Raw genomic sequence first — 17,156 nt, 5'->3', positions numbered from 1 at the left:
GGAGCGTCCGGCCACCCACAAATCCCCCCAACCCCATTTCCCCCCAGCGGCCTCTCGCTGCCGACGGAGACACCCGGGCCTCCCCAGAGCAGCAGGAGACAAAGGCAAAGCAAACAAAACGAACCCCCGTCTCTCCCCGTGGCCTCGGATATTTCAAACTCGGCCTCCCTGAAGGAGGAACGCTTGCCAGCGTCCAGCCTGAAGGCCCCGGCGTTTCTGAGCTCGGCGGGCGTGGAACAGAGACCCGTCCTCGGCTCCGGATGACGGAATTCTCTGCGACCCGCTGGGGGTTCGAGCCTGGCTCCGGGCAAACTGTCGCTCCTGGACATCGTTCTAAAACAGCCGCCCCCGCCTGGCGTCACAACTGCCCGTCGGATTGCGTGTTTGGAAGACCACTGCTTCGCGGCGCCGCTGCTTCACGCCCTCGATACGCTTTTTCGGTTTACAGCTAAAAGCCCTGAGCTCGAGACGTCTAGATGCAGTTTTACGTTCGTGCGTCTTTAAGCAGCGTGATAATAAACATAACCGGCATTCTCTAATGGGTTCTATTTGGAGCTCTCGGACGCCACGGTTCATCAGATCTAAGAGGCCGTTATTTCTAAGATCGGCTGTTACGTCTCGTGACGCTAAAGAGAATAAATAATCAGTCTCACTAAGTATGGCACGCTGCGATGGGGAAAAAATCACCCTCCGCGTCTGTCCCCCCCACATCGTTAACCTCTGCTCAACCAGGAGGCTGTGGCGGTGCAAGCTCCCAGCAACACCGCACCAGAGGCGACTCTGGTGTGAAGCGTCATCGGCTCTCCCAAGACCGGGCTAAAAGGAACGGATAAAGCTGAACTATGAGATCCCAAGTTCAAGTCCCAGCACTGCCATGAACCCACGAAACCAGGCTCGTTCCCTCATCTGTAAGTCCGCCCGCTAGGCCAGCAAGGCAGACTGACTTCTTCCGGAGGGGCCAGAGAACTGGCATTCTTGGCTTTGCAAGCTACACGGCCTCCGGTGTTACAGCCTGAAAGTCACTGTAGGCAACATGTCAATGAACGAGCATGCCTCCGTGACAATAAAACTTTATCGGTGGACAGTAAAACCCGAATCCTATATCATTTTCATACGTCGTGATACAGTACGCTTCCTTTGAGTTTCTTTTTTTTTTTTTTTTTTGAAACCACTTCAAGTGTAAAAACCATTCTCAGCCCAAGGGCCACATGGAAACAGACAGTGAGCAGGCTTTGGCCCGGGGGCCATGGTTTGCTGCCTCCCGAACTGGGCAGTCTAGGGGGCTCTTCTGGAACTGACTTTCTGAGACTTTCGATCTATCTTCTCAACCGCACACACCCAGTAGCTCTAAAAACCACCCACATGTCCTACTGCTAAGCTACACTCATGTGCCTTTAGAGGTCTAATCTTCTCCTAAAGCTTCCCGAGTCACTTCCTACACCTGTGAGGTCCAGTATGGGGCCCTGAGCGCCGGAAATGGGGCTCGGCATGAGATGTCCAACTCTAGGGGTGCAGAGTGCACACCAGGTCTTGAAGACGTCACACGAAAGAAAGGGGTCAGAGCTCACTCGCACCTTCGTCACACCGACGACGCACGGAGACGCCAGTGTCTTGGATATAGCGGGTTATGTAAAGTGTCTCATTAAAATTGGTTTCACCTATTTCGTTTTTTGGAAGGTGGCTAGTCGGACGTGTACAATTACATGAGGCTCGAATCTCATTTCCCTTCCACAGTAGGATTTCCTGGAGGGAGAACAGGGAAAAATAATTCACAGAAAACGCCACAGCCTAGAGTCACATCTGCCCCAGCAAGTACTCAGGGGTACGAAGCCGCTCTTATCACTTGGCCATAAAAAGACAAGGGCCGACGTGGGAGGGAAGAATTGCTGGGGCACAGAAGATTGTTTAGAGCCGTGAAACTATCCCGTGTGACACCATAATGGTGGACGCGTGACTTTATACATCTGCCCAAACCCCCAGACCATACCAACGGCGAGTCTCAATGTCACCTGCAGACACTAGGGGGTCATGACGTGTCCGTGTAGGTTCACTGACTGTAACAAATGTCCCGCTTTCACGGGGACATTGATAATGCAGGAGCCTGGCAGGGGGGACCCGGGGTATATGCGAAATCCCTTCTGCTCACTGTTGTTACGAACCTGAAACTGCTCTTAAAAACAGTCTATGAAAAAAACCCAAACATACCTTTTCACTTTAATGCAATCACAGACTCATAAAATCTTATTTGAAATATTCCCAACCGGGGGTGATTGTGTCCCCAGGGGACACTGGGCAGCGTCGGGGGACAGCTGTGTCTGTCATGATGGGGGTGCTCCTGGCCCGGAGGGGGTGGGCTCGGGGGGCTGCTCGGCCCCCAGCAGTGCCGAGGATGGCCCCACAGGGAGGAAGCTGACCCAAGTGTTAGCAGGGCCACAGGGGAGACCCTGAGTGAAACGACATCGAAGATTCAGCCCTGCCTTGGGGCTTGCACGAGGGGTACTCTGCACCCCCACCTGTCCCCCAGCAAACCTGTCGGCGCGAAGCTCGTCCCTGGCCTGTCCTACACACGGGGTCCCCACGTCCCCATCTCTCCACCCCCGGAAGCTTCCCTTCCCGCAGCACCTGTGAAGCTCACAGGATACCCAGGCCTGGGCCTGTCTCCACCATCCCCAGGGACCCCCACTCAGAGAGCCAGGCCAGGGACAGAATGGCCCTGGGTCCCCCGTCTCCACGCCTCCCCACGCATGCACACAAGCATCTCATTCACGTGGCACTCCCGGTGCCTGGCACCCGCTCTTACGCTTAAAATAGGCACACAAGCAGCCTTTGTTGGGCAGAGGAAGGAAGGAAGGAAGGCAGGCAGGCAGGCTTCAGACAAAGGAGCCAGCAAACCGCACCATCCAGGAAAGGGAGCCTGTGCTGAGTGGGGGGGGGGGGGGGGACGGACGACAGGGGACGGGGAGGGGCCGGAGGGGCGGGTTTCTGCAGGCAAAGTGAAGGTCACTGGGGAAAGGTGAGGCGGGGCCAACTCCCGTGGTGCCACCCAGGCCGCCTGGGGCATTTCAATTCTGTCAAGTGGGTGATGAGTTGGACGAGGAGGCAGGGCCATGACATACACACCGTGCCTCACGGAGCGGATTCTGTCGGACGGAGCTGCCCACCTGGGCGGGCCGCAAGGCCACCCACCTGCTAGGATGCGTGGCGGCCGGAGACCACGAAGCACTTAACTCAAGCGGAAAAGAGACGGGCAGGACCTGGAGGGCTGACCCCCAGGCTGCCCCCAAGCTTCAGTTCAACAGGCCACCAAGTGCCAGGAAAGAGCCACTTAAACAGCAGCTCGATTGTTTGCTGCCAAAATGGGGCGGGGGGGCAACCCAGAGTCCAGCCAGGGCAAGGGGGAGAGCAAGTGTGTCTGTTCACGGGGTGGGCTATTACTCACCCAGGAACAGGAGCGAGGCCCCCACACGCGGCCCCGGGGGCGGACCCCGAGCCCACGACGCACAGGGAGGGACCCAGACACAGAAGGCCACACGGAGTGTGAGTCCACACGGGGTGTGAGTCCACGCCCAGACCAGGGTCCTCTGTGGACGGGAAGGGGTCCCGGGCGGGGAGACCAGGGAGTGATGTTAATGGTTACAGGGATCCTGTATGAGTGACGGAAGGCTCCAAAGGTTCATGCAGTTGGCTGCACAGCTCCGTAGCCTGCCCCCCAAAACTGAACTCTATGCTTAAAATGGCTGAATCTCACGACACGGAAACTGTACTTGTATTGAAAAGAATGAACAGCAGTAAGATCCTCCCCTCTGCTAGGTTCTCAAGGAAAAGTAGTAGCCGTTTCTGGAAGAGTCTCAGAGCTGCCCAAAGCCGCCCCGCGTGCCAGCTGGCAGGGTGGACGAGGAGGGTGGGGGCCACCACCACCACCCCCAGCTCCCGAGGACAGGCCACTCCGTCTTTGCAGCTCCCCCAACTGGTCCCCAAGGTGTGCTGGGTGACATACGCCATGGTTTTCCTCTGGAGCCTGGAGAGCAAGAGGCCAGGCTGGAGGCGGCACGAGAGAGAAGCAACGAAAAGCCAGGTCCAGAACTGTGGGCAAGGACAGCAGGAAGCGCGGGGAGGCCCCCGAACCGCAGACGCCAGCCACCACGGACCCGAGCGTGCGGGCGTCCGGTGGGCGCCAGAGAACCCTTCCTGAACAGAGGTCCGGGCGGGCAGTCACCTGCTGGCCGCTACTGCAGGGCACAAAGGAGGGCGGGGGTAGCTCTGCATCAGTACCCAGCAACCGTCCTGGTAACCGTCCTCTCTAGAAAGCTCCAGAAACTTCCAGAGCCCTGGAGGCCACACACAACGGCCCTTTTGTAGGAAACTACAAAGGGCTTCGAGAATGGGAATGACCTAGTAAATGCCATGTTAAGGACTCTTCTTGGTTTCCAGATGCAAATGAGAAACTTTGTAACAACACCTTGAACAGAAGCAGCAGCTTTTTACTCTACTATGCGGGCCGGGCGTACACAAATAACGCGCCCGTTCAGTAAGCGCGAAGCTGAGCCGGAGTTGGGCAATTCATACCCCGTCATCCTTCCCTTCAAACCCAGGCCCCGGGCAGCGGGCAGCGGGCAGCGGGCGAGGGCAGAGGACGGCATCGGTCCCTGCACACTTTCTAAGGAAGACCAGGAGTCGCCCACACGACCTCGGCATCTCTGCAAACCTCGTGCGCTGGGTTAAAAACGGGGAAACCACCCCAGAACCTCGGCATCTCCCAGGGCTTGTGACTTAGCGGTTCGTCCCGTGCGTGCGACCCCCGTAATGCGTGTTCAGAAGCCACACGGAAGACCCCCCGAGAGAGAAGCCAGCATTGCTAAGCTCCTCGGGAAGCATTTTTCCTCTCAAATCCCAGCACCCGATGACTTACAGAGCCACCCCAGGTATAAACGGAGATGTGCTCTGCGGAGGGAAACATAACCTCGTTTTGCCTAAAACAGGGGGTCTCTCCTGGGGTGACTCTGTACCGAGGGGGCGCCGGGCAGTGTCCGCGGATGGCTGTGGCCGTCATGAATTTGCAGGCTGCTGGCATGGAGTGGGTGGGGCCAGGGAAGCTGCCCAGCGCCGCCCCCAGTGCCCCGGACGCCCCCCAGACTGCGACCCCTCCCCAACGTCAGCAGTGCCAAGCGGAGACCCGGCTCCATCATGTGAGCCCCGGCTGTCGGAGTTCATACATGCAACGACTGTGTAACTGCGGCCCGGTGGTCCCCTTTGGGGTACACACTGCAGTGGCCCCTGGGGGTACACGGAAACCACAATGACCCATGCATGCAACCTCCTCTTAAGCACATGTGCCGTTTCTGGAAAAACCTTCAGAATCTCCTAGCTTCAGGAGATTTCTTCCTTTCTACTTTCTCCTTACTTTTAACGATAGGACCCCCCCCCCCGAGATTCTTTTTTAAAGCTCCAGGGGTGCTCTGCGTACCCCAAGGCTACAGCACTGCAGTCAAGCTCCAGCTGATGCCTTCCCTCCCCGGCCCCTCCCTCTGTGACAACCCAGTAATTCTACCCACCCACCTGCCCCCTCCCAAAAAAAACCCCTTAATTTAGAACATTATCAGAGTCTCACGTCCCCCTGCCATGTGCCAGGAGCGCGCTGGGTGCGTGCATTCCCTCGTCTGACCCCCGGCAGTCCCGGGAGGGGTCCGCTACTGCTTTCCGACTCCCGTTTCGCGGGGCAGCAAAGTAAACTCCCAGGCGGCCCGAGGCCCAGCCTGCCCTGTGCAGCCCACCACACCCTTTGTTTCCGCAAGACCGCCGCCCGCGACCCCGCCAAGTTTGTGAACTGGGCACCCCTGCATCCCGACACCCAGCAACAGTCGTGGCCCTCGAGCCCTCAAGCCGCTGTTCATCACGCCTGTCCTCCCCACCCACCGTCCAGCCCCCAGCAGCCCCCACTCGCCCCAAAACACAAGGCGCCACCCACATCCCTCAATACCATCATCCCCCAAACTCCCACCTTGGTTCCTCGTTCCTGAGCCCAGAAATTCCTGGAAAAACTCGGTCACTGCCACGACCTGTTCTGCTTACACCCTGCGTCCTAGAAGCTGACCTCCCAAAGTGTGTCGGACCCCCTTGTCCTCCAGCTCACAGGAGCCCAGGGGTTTCTGCACCAAATGGTTAGCCCCGCAAAGCCTCCACAATCCTTGTAACTGACTTCTAACCAAGACCCCCCACTTCCTCCTGACTCCTCGTCCTCCCCCAAAACCCCAGCACCAGGTTTCAGAGCCCTCCATCACCACGGGCCTCAGACCCCAACCCTAACCCCGGCAGAGAGGGGCCTGGCCCTCCCAATGTGCCCCCTTTCTGTGCTCCCCCTCCATGGGGTGGCCTCAGTCACTCCCCCAGGTCCCAGCTCCACCCCTGGCTGCACACCTCAGTCTCCTTCCCCCCTGCCTGCGACCCCCAACTCCCAACGAAGCTCCCTCCACAGCTCACGTCCACTTTCAACTCACCCTCCCCGGACCTCCACCCCAATCTGACTCAGACCCCAGCTACAGCCCCAGTCCCCTCCTCCCTCTGACCCCCAACCCCAGTCTGGATCCCCAGCCCCCGCCCCTTCCTCACTGACCGGGACGCCCAACTCCAGCGGAACCCCTCCCCCTACCCCATCCCCCCGCCCCGCCCCCCACCACAGCCCCTCCTTCACTGACCGCGACCCCCAACTCTGGACCGGACCCCGGACTCAGCCCCTTGTCACTGACCACGATCCACAAGTCCAGCGGACCCCCTTCCCCTGCCCCGATCCCTGGCGCCCCCCTCCACAGCCCCTCCTTCACTGACCGTCACCCTCGACTCTGGACCAGACCTGCAGCCCCAGCCCCCTCCTCACTGACCGCGACCCCCAACTCTAGACCAGACCCTGGACCCAGCCTCTTCCTCACTGACCAGGACCCACAACTCCCGCGGACCCGCGGGCCACAGCCCTTTCCTCACTGACCGCGACCCCCAACTCCGGCGGACCCCCCCACAGCCCCTGCCTCGCGGACCGCGACCCCCAACACTGGACCGGAGCCCCCCACAGCCCTTCCTCGCTGACCGCGACCCCCAACTCCGGCGGACCCCCCACAGCCCCTGCCTCGCGGACCGCGACCCCCAACACTGGACCGGACCCCCCCACAGACCCTGCCTCGCGGACCGCGACCCCCAACACTGGACCGGAGCCCCCCACAGCCCTTCCTCGCTGACCGCGACCCCCAACTCCGGAGGACCCCCCACAGCCCCTGCCTCGCGGACCGCGACCCCCAACACTGGACCGGACCCCCGGCCCCAGCCCCTTCCTCGCTGACTCCGACCCCCAACTCGGTCCGCAGCCAAATCGGAGCCCTCCCAGGGCGCCTTCCCCGGGCCGCCCCGGCCTGCTCTCCGCCCGGGCCGTGCCCCTGCTCCCCCGGCCCGAGGCGGGGGCGGCTGACCCCGGCCCGGCCCACCGGTGCACGCGCCCTTACCTGCGCTCCGGCCGCCGCGGCCGCCTCAGCCCCGCCGCGCAGCCGAACCCGCAGCCTCGCCGGCGAGCGCCCGCTCCCTCCGCGGGGCGGGGCCGGGGCGCGGGGGACGGGCACTGGCAGCCAGCGCGGCCAATCAGAAGCCCCGACGGCGGGAGGCTCCGGCCGGGGCGGGGCATGGGGCAGGCAGCGGGGTAGGCTTCACCCAGGCTAGGGGGCGGGGCAATAGGGCGTGGGCGGGGCAAGGGGCGGAGCGCTGAGTGGCAGCGCCGCTAACCACCCGCGAGCGGGGACCGCGTTGAGGGAGGCGGAGCTATGCTGATATGCAAATAGGCCCTCTGTGGCGGACTCCGCCGCCAGTGACGAGCGGATTTCCAGAGGTGACTAGGTGACGTCAGTGGGGTGCGAGGCGATTCGCGAGCCTAGCTCCTGGGCCTCACTTTCGGGAGAAGTATATCCCTTCCTCATAGATCGCTTGACCTGCGGGGCAATAACAACTTCCCCATTATTTTGAACCTTCTGCATAAGTCTAAGAGGTGAAATTACATTGTCCCCATTTTACAGAGGTGGTAATTGAGTCTCAGAGAGGTTAAACCCAAGGTCATTTGCCCAAGCCTGTCTCATAAATTCCAGCGTTTCTCAATTTCCTAATTCCTGGGCCTGGATCTAAAAAAAACAGGTTCATGGGGGGCCTGGGTGGCTCAGTGGGTTAAACCTCTGCCTTCGGCTCAGGTCATGATCTCAGGGTCTTGGGGTCCGCCCCACGCCCCACATCTGGCTCCTTGCTCAGTGGGGAGTCTGCTACTTCCACTCTCTCCCACCTCTGCTCGTGCTCTCTCTCATGAATAAATAAGATCTTTTAAAAAATGATTTAGAAAAGTGAAAAAGCATGTTCCTTGGCCCTCACCCAGACTGAATGATCCAGAATCCCATGGAACCCTGGAATGCATATCTTTAAAAAGCTCCCCTTGGTGATGTTGGAAAATGTATGGTATGTCTCCAAAAGCATTGACAGTCAGGGAGGGGAGGATTTCTTATAAAAAGATGAAACCACCAGATGCCAGGACTCCTAGAACTTCGTGCAGTATACTGATACTCTGTGATCTGAGCCTCTGGCCTCCCAGCGGAGCACCCCCAGGGCTCCCGTCATCCCTGTAATCCCCTGCAGTGCACAGAGAAAACCAGGAGCCTGGGAGCCAGCATCTCACTCTCCAGCCCCCATCTTTCTGTAAAGATGGCATTGTTCCCCAAATAAGGGTCACAAACTGCTGGCCCACAGGTGGGATATGTCCCCCAAATCCTTTAAAAATGTAAATCCATTGTTACCATTTAAAAATAAGGACACTTCAGGGTGCCTGGGTGGCTCAGTGGGTTAAGCCTCTGCCTTCCGCTCAGGTCATGATCTCAGGGTCCTGGGATCCAGCCCCGCATCGGGCTCTCTGCTCCACGGGGAGCCTGCTTCCCCCTCTCTCTCTGCCTGCCTCTCTGCCTACTTGTGATCTCTGTCCAATAAATAAATAAAATCTTCAAAAAAAAATGTGTCTCGATGGTGGAGTTTTTGGTGTCCCCCATTTAAGCTTTGTGCCCCTGGTGAGTGCCTCACTCTCCTGACCCTCATCCTGCCCCTGCTTTTAAGTTTGCAAACTCCAAGTCACCATTTAGCTGATGGGGAAGCTGAGGCCCTACAGGTTCCTCCCCAGGTTAAAGGAGGCTCGTAGCTCCCGCTCCCTCCCGGCATCTGGCATCTGACTGCACTCATGGGCTCAGCAGGGCCTGTGAGGTCTCCTGTTGGGGGGGCCACCAGAAGAAGTGCTGATCTGTTCAACCTCTCCCCATAGCAGCTTTCCTCGTCCCCTTCCCTCACCCCCCTCCCTGACTCCCACCCCCACCCCTCCCCTCCCTCTCCTGCAGCTGGTGGGCTGCCCTCCCTGAAGCCAAAGAAAGGGCACTGACAGGAGATGCAGGATCCACTTCTTTATTGCAGGAAGACTATTTCTAGAGCAAATGCTACACAGACCCCACAATGGGGGGCAGGGGGCACCCACATGCGGGGGGAGAAGGGGCAGGGGTGGAGTCACAGCAAGCATGGCCTGGCAGGGTCCCCAGAACCAGGGGTGCCCAGGCAGGACGGGCTCTCAGGTCCCTCCTGCGGCAGGAGCCCCTTCTCCCCAGGGGACCATGGCCTGGGGCAGGGGAGAGGCCTGGAGGTGGGCGGGGCCCCAGGGAGATTGTGCTATCAGGGTGTGTCCCTGAGAAAGGGCTGCAGACCCCTGCCCAGCAAGGCCCAGGAAACGCTCCCGGGGTGGGGAAGGGAGCAACAGCAGTTGCTGGTGGACCCTGGACCCGCCGCAGGGTCGGGGGGCTCAGCTGTGCTCAGGCAGGTTGCTACCAGCTCTTCCAGGGGGCCATCCCCATGCCAGGCCGTGACACACACACTTGCACACACACACTCCCTCCCTCTCTACACAGTGTGCCCAGTAAACATTTGCGGAGTCACACAAACACAGACAGGACCAAATGCACAGCCACTAAGATGGACAGAAACAGCCCCTCTTATCCACAAACAGTCCACTGTACTGTGACATGGTCTTTCTAGCACATGCACACACACAGGACAGTCCTAAGAACACACAAGCAAGCACACACAGCCCCATCACGCCCCAGGATGCCCAGCCGTGAGCAACCCCCGGGAGAGACCCAGGTGGCAAGGGGCCGCGGGTGGCGCTCGGGGGTGTCTAGTGAGCAGCAGAGCCCCTCGGGCCTGAAACTGCAGAAAATGGAATGCCGCTGACAGCCGCGTGAGCTTGGGAGCAAATCGGTCCCCGGTCAGGCCTTCCGATGAGACCGCGGCCAGCCCACACGGGGATCGCAGCCTCGGAGATCCAAGCGGAAGTCTCCGGGAAACCGTGCCTGCACTCCCGACCCACAGGAGCAGAGACAACCGACGCGTGCAGTTTCTGGCGGTGGGTGTCGTGGTAGGCGCCACCAGCTGACGATACAGAGTTGGAGCTGAGGGTAACCTCGCTACCACGTCGAACAGGCTTAGTGTTCCTCAGACGGAACACTTACAGATGTGGTCCTGGAAATCACGTCACCCACTCCCCAAAGCACAACCACTTACAATCCCCCTGAATGCTGGTATGAAGGTTCCCATTGACACAAAGAACCAGTCCTGTCCACACCACACTGCCCACCCCTACATAGAGCTTCCACCACTATCACATAGAGACCGGGACATAGACGTACCAGCCAAATGACAGACACACACACACACACGCACACATCTTAGACATAAGCCGTCTCCCTGTGCATAGCACGTGGCACAAACACACCAGCCCGTGGTCACCTCCGCACCCCAGGCCTGCGGCTCCCCTTCCCGCTGGTCCTACACATCAGGGTCCCACGCGCGTGGTTATCCAGACACTCGCAGAGAGCACTCAGAATCTCATAGACACACACCTTCCCGGGCAGAGCCCCCCCTCTCTGGGGCACAGTTGGTGGGAGGCAGTGGGCTGGACAGAGCTCTGCCTGGATTCCCTCTGACCCTGCTGATGCTGGGTCCAGCTGCCTGCCTCTGGATGGGGTCCTGGGGACCCCCTCCCCAGCACCCCATGGGCCCCTGCCTGAGGCTCACAGGTGAAAGGCTGTGTCAATCTCTGGGGAGGCCCCCATATTCACTCTGGATGGTCCCCTTGAGTTGTGCTGTGGCCATGGGCCAGTCCCAGGCCTCCCCTGGGTGCACCCCGGGTCCCCCAGGCAGGGCGAGGAGTGGGGTTCCAGGCTGACCCGGCACTGTGGCAGGCTCTGTGGTTATTGCCTGGTGGCCTGAGACCCATCCCGCGAGCCCCTCCCCCTCACCGAGGCTGTGGGGACAGGGGTGAGGACTGTTCTGGGACCTGGGGTGGGGGCACAGGCCAGAGGTCACGAGGAACGGAGCAAGGGCAGCGTGTGTCAAACACCGAAACGGGGAGAGCAAACTCTTAGGTCCATGTGCACTTCCGCTCCCCTCCCCAGCAAGGTCACAGTGATCTGATGGAGGAGACAAAGGTGTGGCTCGGGGCACCCACGGGGAAGAGACAGAGACGGGCAGAGACAGGGAAGACGCGGCATCCTCGGCCCCAGCGGGGACATCCAGCTTCCCCGTTTTCTCATGTGCGGATCCAGGGGGCCACCTCCGGCACTTGGCTTTGGGGGGTGCAGACAGGCCTGGGGGGGCGGGGGTGGGAGGCAGAGCCATGCGGCAGGGCCAGGTTGGAGCCCCAGACCTGCCGCGGGCTCACCGGGGCCTCGGTAGCCCCCACAGAGGTGCTGGGTGAGGGAAGAGGAGAGAGAAGGCGGCGGGGAGGACCCGAGGCCGGAGCGGAGGGGGAGGGGCCGGAGGAGGGGGCGCAGGGGCGGCGGGGGAGGCATGGGCCGGCTGGCGGCGGGCCTTCTGGGCTCACATGAGGACGCATTTGCCCTTGACGCGGTCTGTCCTCTTCTGTTTGCTGGAGCGCTTGCCGTCGATGTTCAGGCTCATGTTCCGGCGCGTCTCCAGCGTGAGCAGCTCCTGGAAAAGCTCCTTCACGTTGTAGTTCATCTTGGCCGACGTCTCCATGAAGGCGCACTTCCACTCCTGGGCCACGGCCTGAGCCTCGCGGGTGTCCACCTCCCGCTGCGTCTCGTCGCACTTGTTGCCCACCAGCATGACGGGGATGTCCTCGACGCTGCCCTTGATCTGCACGATGAGCTTGTAGATGGGCCCCAGCTCCTCCAGCGACTGCTTGCTGGTGATGGAGTAGACCAGGATGAAGGCGTGGCCCTTGGAGATGGACAGCCGCTGCATGGCCGGGAACTGGTGGCTGCCCGTGGTGTCGGTGATCTGCAGCGTGCACACGCTCTTGTCGCAGCTGATCACCTGCCGGTAGGTGTCCTCGATGGTGGGGATGTAGGTGTCCCGGAAGGTGCCCTTCACGAAGCGCAGCACCAGCGAGCTCTTGCCCACGCCGCCCGCCCCGAACACCACCACTCGGTAGTCGTTGCTCTGCTCAGGCATCTTCCACGCGGTGGCAGGGGGTCAGGCAGGGCCGGGAGGGTTCGTGCCAGCCGCTAGAACCCCAGACCAACCCTGTACAGAGAGGAGTGTCAGGCACAAAAGGCCACAGGCAAGAGGGGACAGCTCTGGGCCCCAGCGGGGCGGGGGTGCAGCTTCTCAGGGGACAAGGCATCCCTCCTGCGTCCTGCGGAGAACCCTCTGGTTGACCTGGCTGACTTCGCAGTTCTGTCCTGTGTGGGGCCCTGGAGCCAGCTCCCTTTGCTTGCTTCCCTGCCCCGGCAGAATCGGGGGCCCAGGCTGGTTCCCCGGGGACTCTGGGCTGGAAGGGGAGTAGAGATGCCATCATGGGGGGCACTGACTCCTTTCCTCACCTGCATGCCTCCCTCCCAGGCTGCACTGGCCTCTCCACGGGCTCTTGGAAGCCGGCAGACCTGGTCTGTGACCTAGGCAAGGCTATGCGTTGCCACCCTGAGCCGCAGAGTCCTCCTCTGTGAAGGGTACCTCTCTCCAGCAACCCCAGGCTTCCTGTTTTTCCCTCAGCCCAGAGGTTCTCAAACCTCACGGGGGCCACATGGTGGGATGTCTTTAGCATGCCTGTGCTCTTGGGCCCAGAAGGGACAAACCTGGTGCCCAGGGCCACGGCCCCGGGAACTCGCACCGTACATACGCCTCCTCCCCTCTCCCATCCCATAAGTGCGATCGTGATACTGGAAGTCCAAAAGCCATAATTTGCAAATCAGGGCACTGATTTCTGACAGCAGCCCAGGTCAGAGGTGAGAAAATGAAGTCTGGACCCAATGAGAAAGGTCCCCACTTCCTGCACTGTGCCCCCAAACCAGTCTGGCCTGCCACGGCTCTGGTTCAAGGTCTGTTCGTTTCTGGAGGAACAGACCTTCCTAAAGGACATCCTTCTAGCCTCTCTCTCTGCATCTGTACTCAGAGAGGTCCAGCGGCCTCCCGAGGTCACACAGCACAGCAATTCCTGAAATGCTGCTGGTGGGGGAAGAGGCCTGGGCTTGGGGTGGGGCCGTAGAAGGCCGGTCTCCAGCATCTGTGTCCTTCCTGGCCATCTCTGTGGAGGTAGGTCCACAGTGCTGGGGAGGAGACACGAGGTTTCGCCTGGACTAGGTTACCTCCCTTGGGTGTGTGTGGGGTAGAAGACTCGGCGGTGTGAAGCCGAAGGTGAGAGCCAGGGCAGGTGGGTCGGGGGTCCCCGAGCCTGGGTTTTGTCACAGCGCCTGCTCCATGAGTTGCTGGGACAAGCGGTGCAGAAGCTGGAGAAAGCCCAGAGCCGGGCTCCTGGCACCGGGGGCCCTCGGTCAAGACGGACCATCGTGACCATCAGGCACGAGGGCTCGGGGTACAGGCACTTGGCTGGCAGTGGGGTGTGAAGGCAGGTTCTGAAGCGACCAAAGCACCAGGTTTCCCAGAAGCGGACAGGACGATCCAAGGAACGGCAGACTCACCCCCCACTTCCGCGCCAGGCACACGCGGCCACGCTTACCAGTACTAACTCCTCGTACCTCACTAGGCACCTTGGCGACACGCATGGCAACACTCAGCATTGGGAGGAAGCTGGGGTGGGGGGCAGGGAGGGGTGCCGGCCCCCTCTGCAGGCACTGCCCTTTCCTGGGTGGGCACCCTGAGAGGGGGCACAAGGGTGTACAGCCAGGCACCGCCACGGCTGGCTGAGGACCCAGACCCCCAGGCAGGACTCCAGGCCCGTCCGTCCTCCGGGAGGGGCCCTGCTGCGCCGCAGTCCCTGGACCAGGAGCCCCCATTCCCTAACCCCCACATGCATGCTGGGTACCTACCTGGCGCTGCTTGACTCCCACCCTCACTTTCTGCGGGGTGGGGGTATGGGGTCGCAGGCTCTGAGGCTCCAAGGGGGGAGGCCCCAGCTCAAGGTCATGGAGCAGGGAGGTGGCAGAGCCGAGGAGGACTTGAATTGGGCCCCGGCTGGCTACACAGCCCAGGGTCCTCCTCCTATGCAAGGTAGCCCAACCTGACCCTCCCCAGGCCGGGCCGGGAGAGCAGGTCTCCACCCAGGGGAGGGCACAGGACACACACTCACACACTCACACACTCACACACGGCTTAACTGAATGGGGGAGGGGTCTGACCTAGGGACTACCTGCCGAAGGAGGGGCTGGATGGCCGGGGGTCTGAGGGAGGGGAGGCACACTCAGGGGACCAGCCCGCGCTCCCCTGGGCCAGCGGAGGTTCTCAGTGGTGGGGGAAGGGCCAAGGGAGGGGTTCCTGGGTGAGGGGCTTGGCTCGGCCCAGAGGCAGGAGGCTGAGCGGGTGCTCCGCGGGAAGACGGGCCCAGGACCCCCCTGATCCCTCACGGAGGGGGCTCCGACTGAGCGGGACCGACCCACCCAGAGGGGGCTGCGGCGGGCCTGGGGGAGGGGCTGGCTTGGCGGAGGGGCGCGCGGCCAGGACCGCGGGGGCGGGAGGGCGCCCGGGGGGAGCTGTCCAAGGTGGGCGCGCCGGGCGCGGCACGGCCGGGGCTCCACGGACTGGGGAGGGGGTCCGGGCGGGGGGGGGGCGCCGGGAGCGGGAGGGCCCGGCCCCGCGGCCGCGAGGGTGGGGCTCGGACAAAGGAGGGGCGCGCGGGGAGAGGGCCCAGCGGGCCTCGCGGGTGGGGTGCGGCAGGGCCCGGAGCCCCGTCCCCCGCCCCGGCCGCCTACCTGGGCGCTCGTCCTGCGGCGCCGCCGCGGCTGCTTGCTGGCCGGCTCGTGTCCGCTCGGGCGCCGCCGCCCCCCGCGCGCCCGCCGCCCGCCCGCCCGAGCCGCCGCCGCCGCCGCCGCCGCCGCGCCCGCGCCCGTCCCCGCCCGTCCCCGCCCGCCGGGCGCCGCGCTCCGCCCCTCCCCGGGGACCCGCGCCCGGCCAAGGTCACCGCCGCGTCGACCCCCGCCCGGAGCACACGCGCTCTTGCCCGCGCCCCAGGGGTTCGCCAGGCCGGGGGGCGGGGGACGGGGTGGGGTCTGACTGCCTCTTGGGGAGCCCCGCGCCCCAGGGTCACCCTGGGGAGCAAAGGGAAGGATCTGCTGGCGGAACTGCAGCTGAGGGCCCGGGCGCTGGTGGGGTCTGGGCCAGCCAGGGTCCCTCACCGGCGTGGGGGCTTTGCTGGGATGAAGACATGATCAATGGATAAAGAGACCAGAGCGCAGCGGTGGCCCCAGGGGCCTCGCAGGCAGTGGGAGTGCGCCTGGAGACCACTCCCCCATCCTAGGAGCTCAGCCTGGGCAAGGGTGGGAGAGGGGTGCCAGGAGAGAAGTGAGGAGGGCACTAGGAATGGGTTGGTGCCCCTAAGGCAGCCCACGCAGGGGGAGAGCACAGTTCTAAGTCTGGGCTAGCATCTGAAGGTGGGGGTGAACAATGGGGCAGGGGTGGTGCTGGGTTTGGGGCTTGGGGTAGGAAAATATCTATCTTCCCCCAATAGGAGTTGTCTCTGAGAATGGATGTTTGCCTTGGGAAGTGCCTGTTTGAAGTGTCTGCGTGCCCACGTTTAAGGCTACAAGATACCACCACTCCCTCCTGAAGGGCTGGAGGGAGGCAGAGGCTCATCTCGGAGGAGACTGGACTTTTGGCACATCAGTGGGATTAGGGGTGGGTGTAAGACGGACCCAGGCTCCCGAAAGCCTGTTGGAATAAGATGCTCCTTGATGGGGGTAGGCTGACACTAAGGTCCCACAAGAAGGGACTTTCTGGGGTCAGAGCAATCAGAGGATAAACGGTCTTTGTAGGTGGTGAGCTCCCCGTCATGTGTGAGCAGATGGTCAGCCCTTAGTGTCTCGATTCTCATTGGCCCACCATCTCCATGTCTCTGACTGAGGTGGCTGCTTCCTGTTCCCTTGGAAACACAGGCACTGCCCCCAAGACCACCTGCCTCCCACGGAGCTGGGCCCTGAGCTTAGCCCTGCTTCCGGGGCTTGGTGGTCGCCATTTCTCCCGGACCCAGCCCTGCACTTCACCCACAGGCCCCTCCCACCTAGACAGCCCCGCCTGCCTCCTTCTAGGTCTCCCAGGATCGCCCCTCCTGCTCTCCTTCCCCCCAGCATCCAGTGCCCAGCCTCCACCACCGGCCTCCTGAGCTCTAATGCTGCCTTGGCTCCCTTTGCCCCCGGGTCAAATCCAGCTTCTCACTTGAGCTCTCCTCCTGGTCCCTGCAGGCTGCTTGGAACTATTCCCTGGGCATAGGTCTCTCCTGCTCTGTCCTGTCACTGGCCCCATGGGGGCGCCTCAGAGGACCGTCTGGCCCCAGCCCCTCATCTTGGGGTGCCCTCAACCAGACACGGAGGCAGCTCAATCCATACATAATAACTTCTGGTCTGGGTTGCCATGTCCCAGCCAAGTGCCCTTCTGAGTCTCAGTTTCCCCATCTGTGAATGTCTCCTCACCTTTCGGGTTGCAGGGAGCAATCAGGGGGACGACCATCTTCGAGGGGCTGCCAGGCACACAGGTGCCCTGAGGCGACAGCCCCACTCCCTCCCATTCCAGCGGCCGGCCTGCCTTGGTCCGAGTGACCGGACTGCACTTGGGCCGGGCCCCCAGCCTCTGGCCAGCTCTCCGGCTCCTCCGGGCGCCTGCCCAGGCCAGGCCAGGCTGACTCATGCGTAGGAGCGTGGGCA

At 62.0% G+C, this 17,156-nt stretch overlaps 2 protein-coding genes across 4 annotated transcripts in view; both read right to left on the bottom strand.

Annotated features, from left to right (window-relative positions):
* GNG7 (G protein subunit gamma 7) overlaps positions 1-7,574 on the bottom strand; it is a 113,908-nt gene extending 106,334 nt beyond the window's left edge. Inside the window, exon 1 of one of the 2 annotated variants that reach the window (XM_045087166.1) lies at positions 7,488-7,574. The gene's annotated coding sequence lies outside the window, so the exon portion shown is untranslated. The remainder of the gene's footprint in view (positions 1-7,487) is intronic. The other variant, XM_045087177.1, reaches the window with a different exon arrangement.
* A 1,869-nt stretch (positions 7,575-9,443) lies between these two features.
* DIRAS1 (DIRAS family GTPase 1) lies at positions 9,444-17,155 on the bottom strand. 2 transcript variants are annotated; one of them, XM_004777973.3, is made up of 2 exons: positions 16,926-17,155; positions 9,444-12,591 (listed from the first exon to the last, which is right to left on the bottom strand). In XM_004777973.3, the coding sequence occupies exon 2, from the start codon at positions 12,517-12,519 to the stop codon at positions 11,923-11,925; it is 597 nt and encodes a 198-aa protein (XP_004778030.1). In that variant the 5' UTR covers positions 12,520-12,591; positions 16,926-17,155; the 3' UTR covers positions 9,444-11,922. The 2 variants fall into 2 exon arrangements, with proteins under 2 accessions (XP_004778030.1, XP_044943038.1); XM_045087103.1 differs by lacking the exon at positions 16,926-17,155 and adding an exon at positions 15,213-15,325.
* Between the last annotated feature and the right edge of the window lies 1 nt (position 17,156).

The sequence above is a fragment of the Mustela putorius genome, unplaced genomic scaffold, assembly GCF_011764305.1.
Source record: "Mustela putorius furo isolate JIRA1106 unplaced genomic scaffold, ASM1176430v1.1 tig00000095_pilon_pilon_pilon, whole genome shotgun sequence".
Classification (NCBI taxonomy): domain Eukaryota; kingdom Metazoa; phylum Chordata; class Mammalia; order Carnivora; family Mustelidae; genus Mustela; species Mustela putorius.
Note: the sequence above shows the minus strand (reverse complement) of the source record. Positions and strands in the feature narration are given on the sequence as shown.

Bases quoted from the DNA above. Each gene is read 5' to 3' on its own strand.
- DIRAS1 (XM_004777973.3), bottom strand. From the start codon at position 12,519: ATGCCTGAGCAGAGCAACGACTACCGAGTGGTGGTGTTCGGGGCGGGC.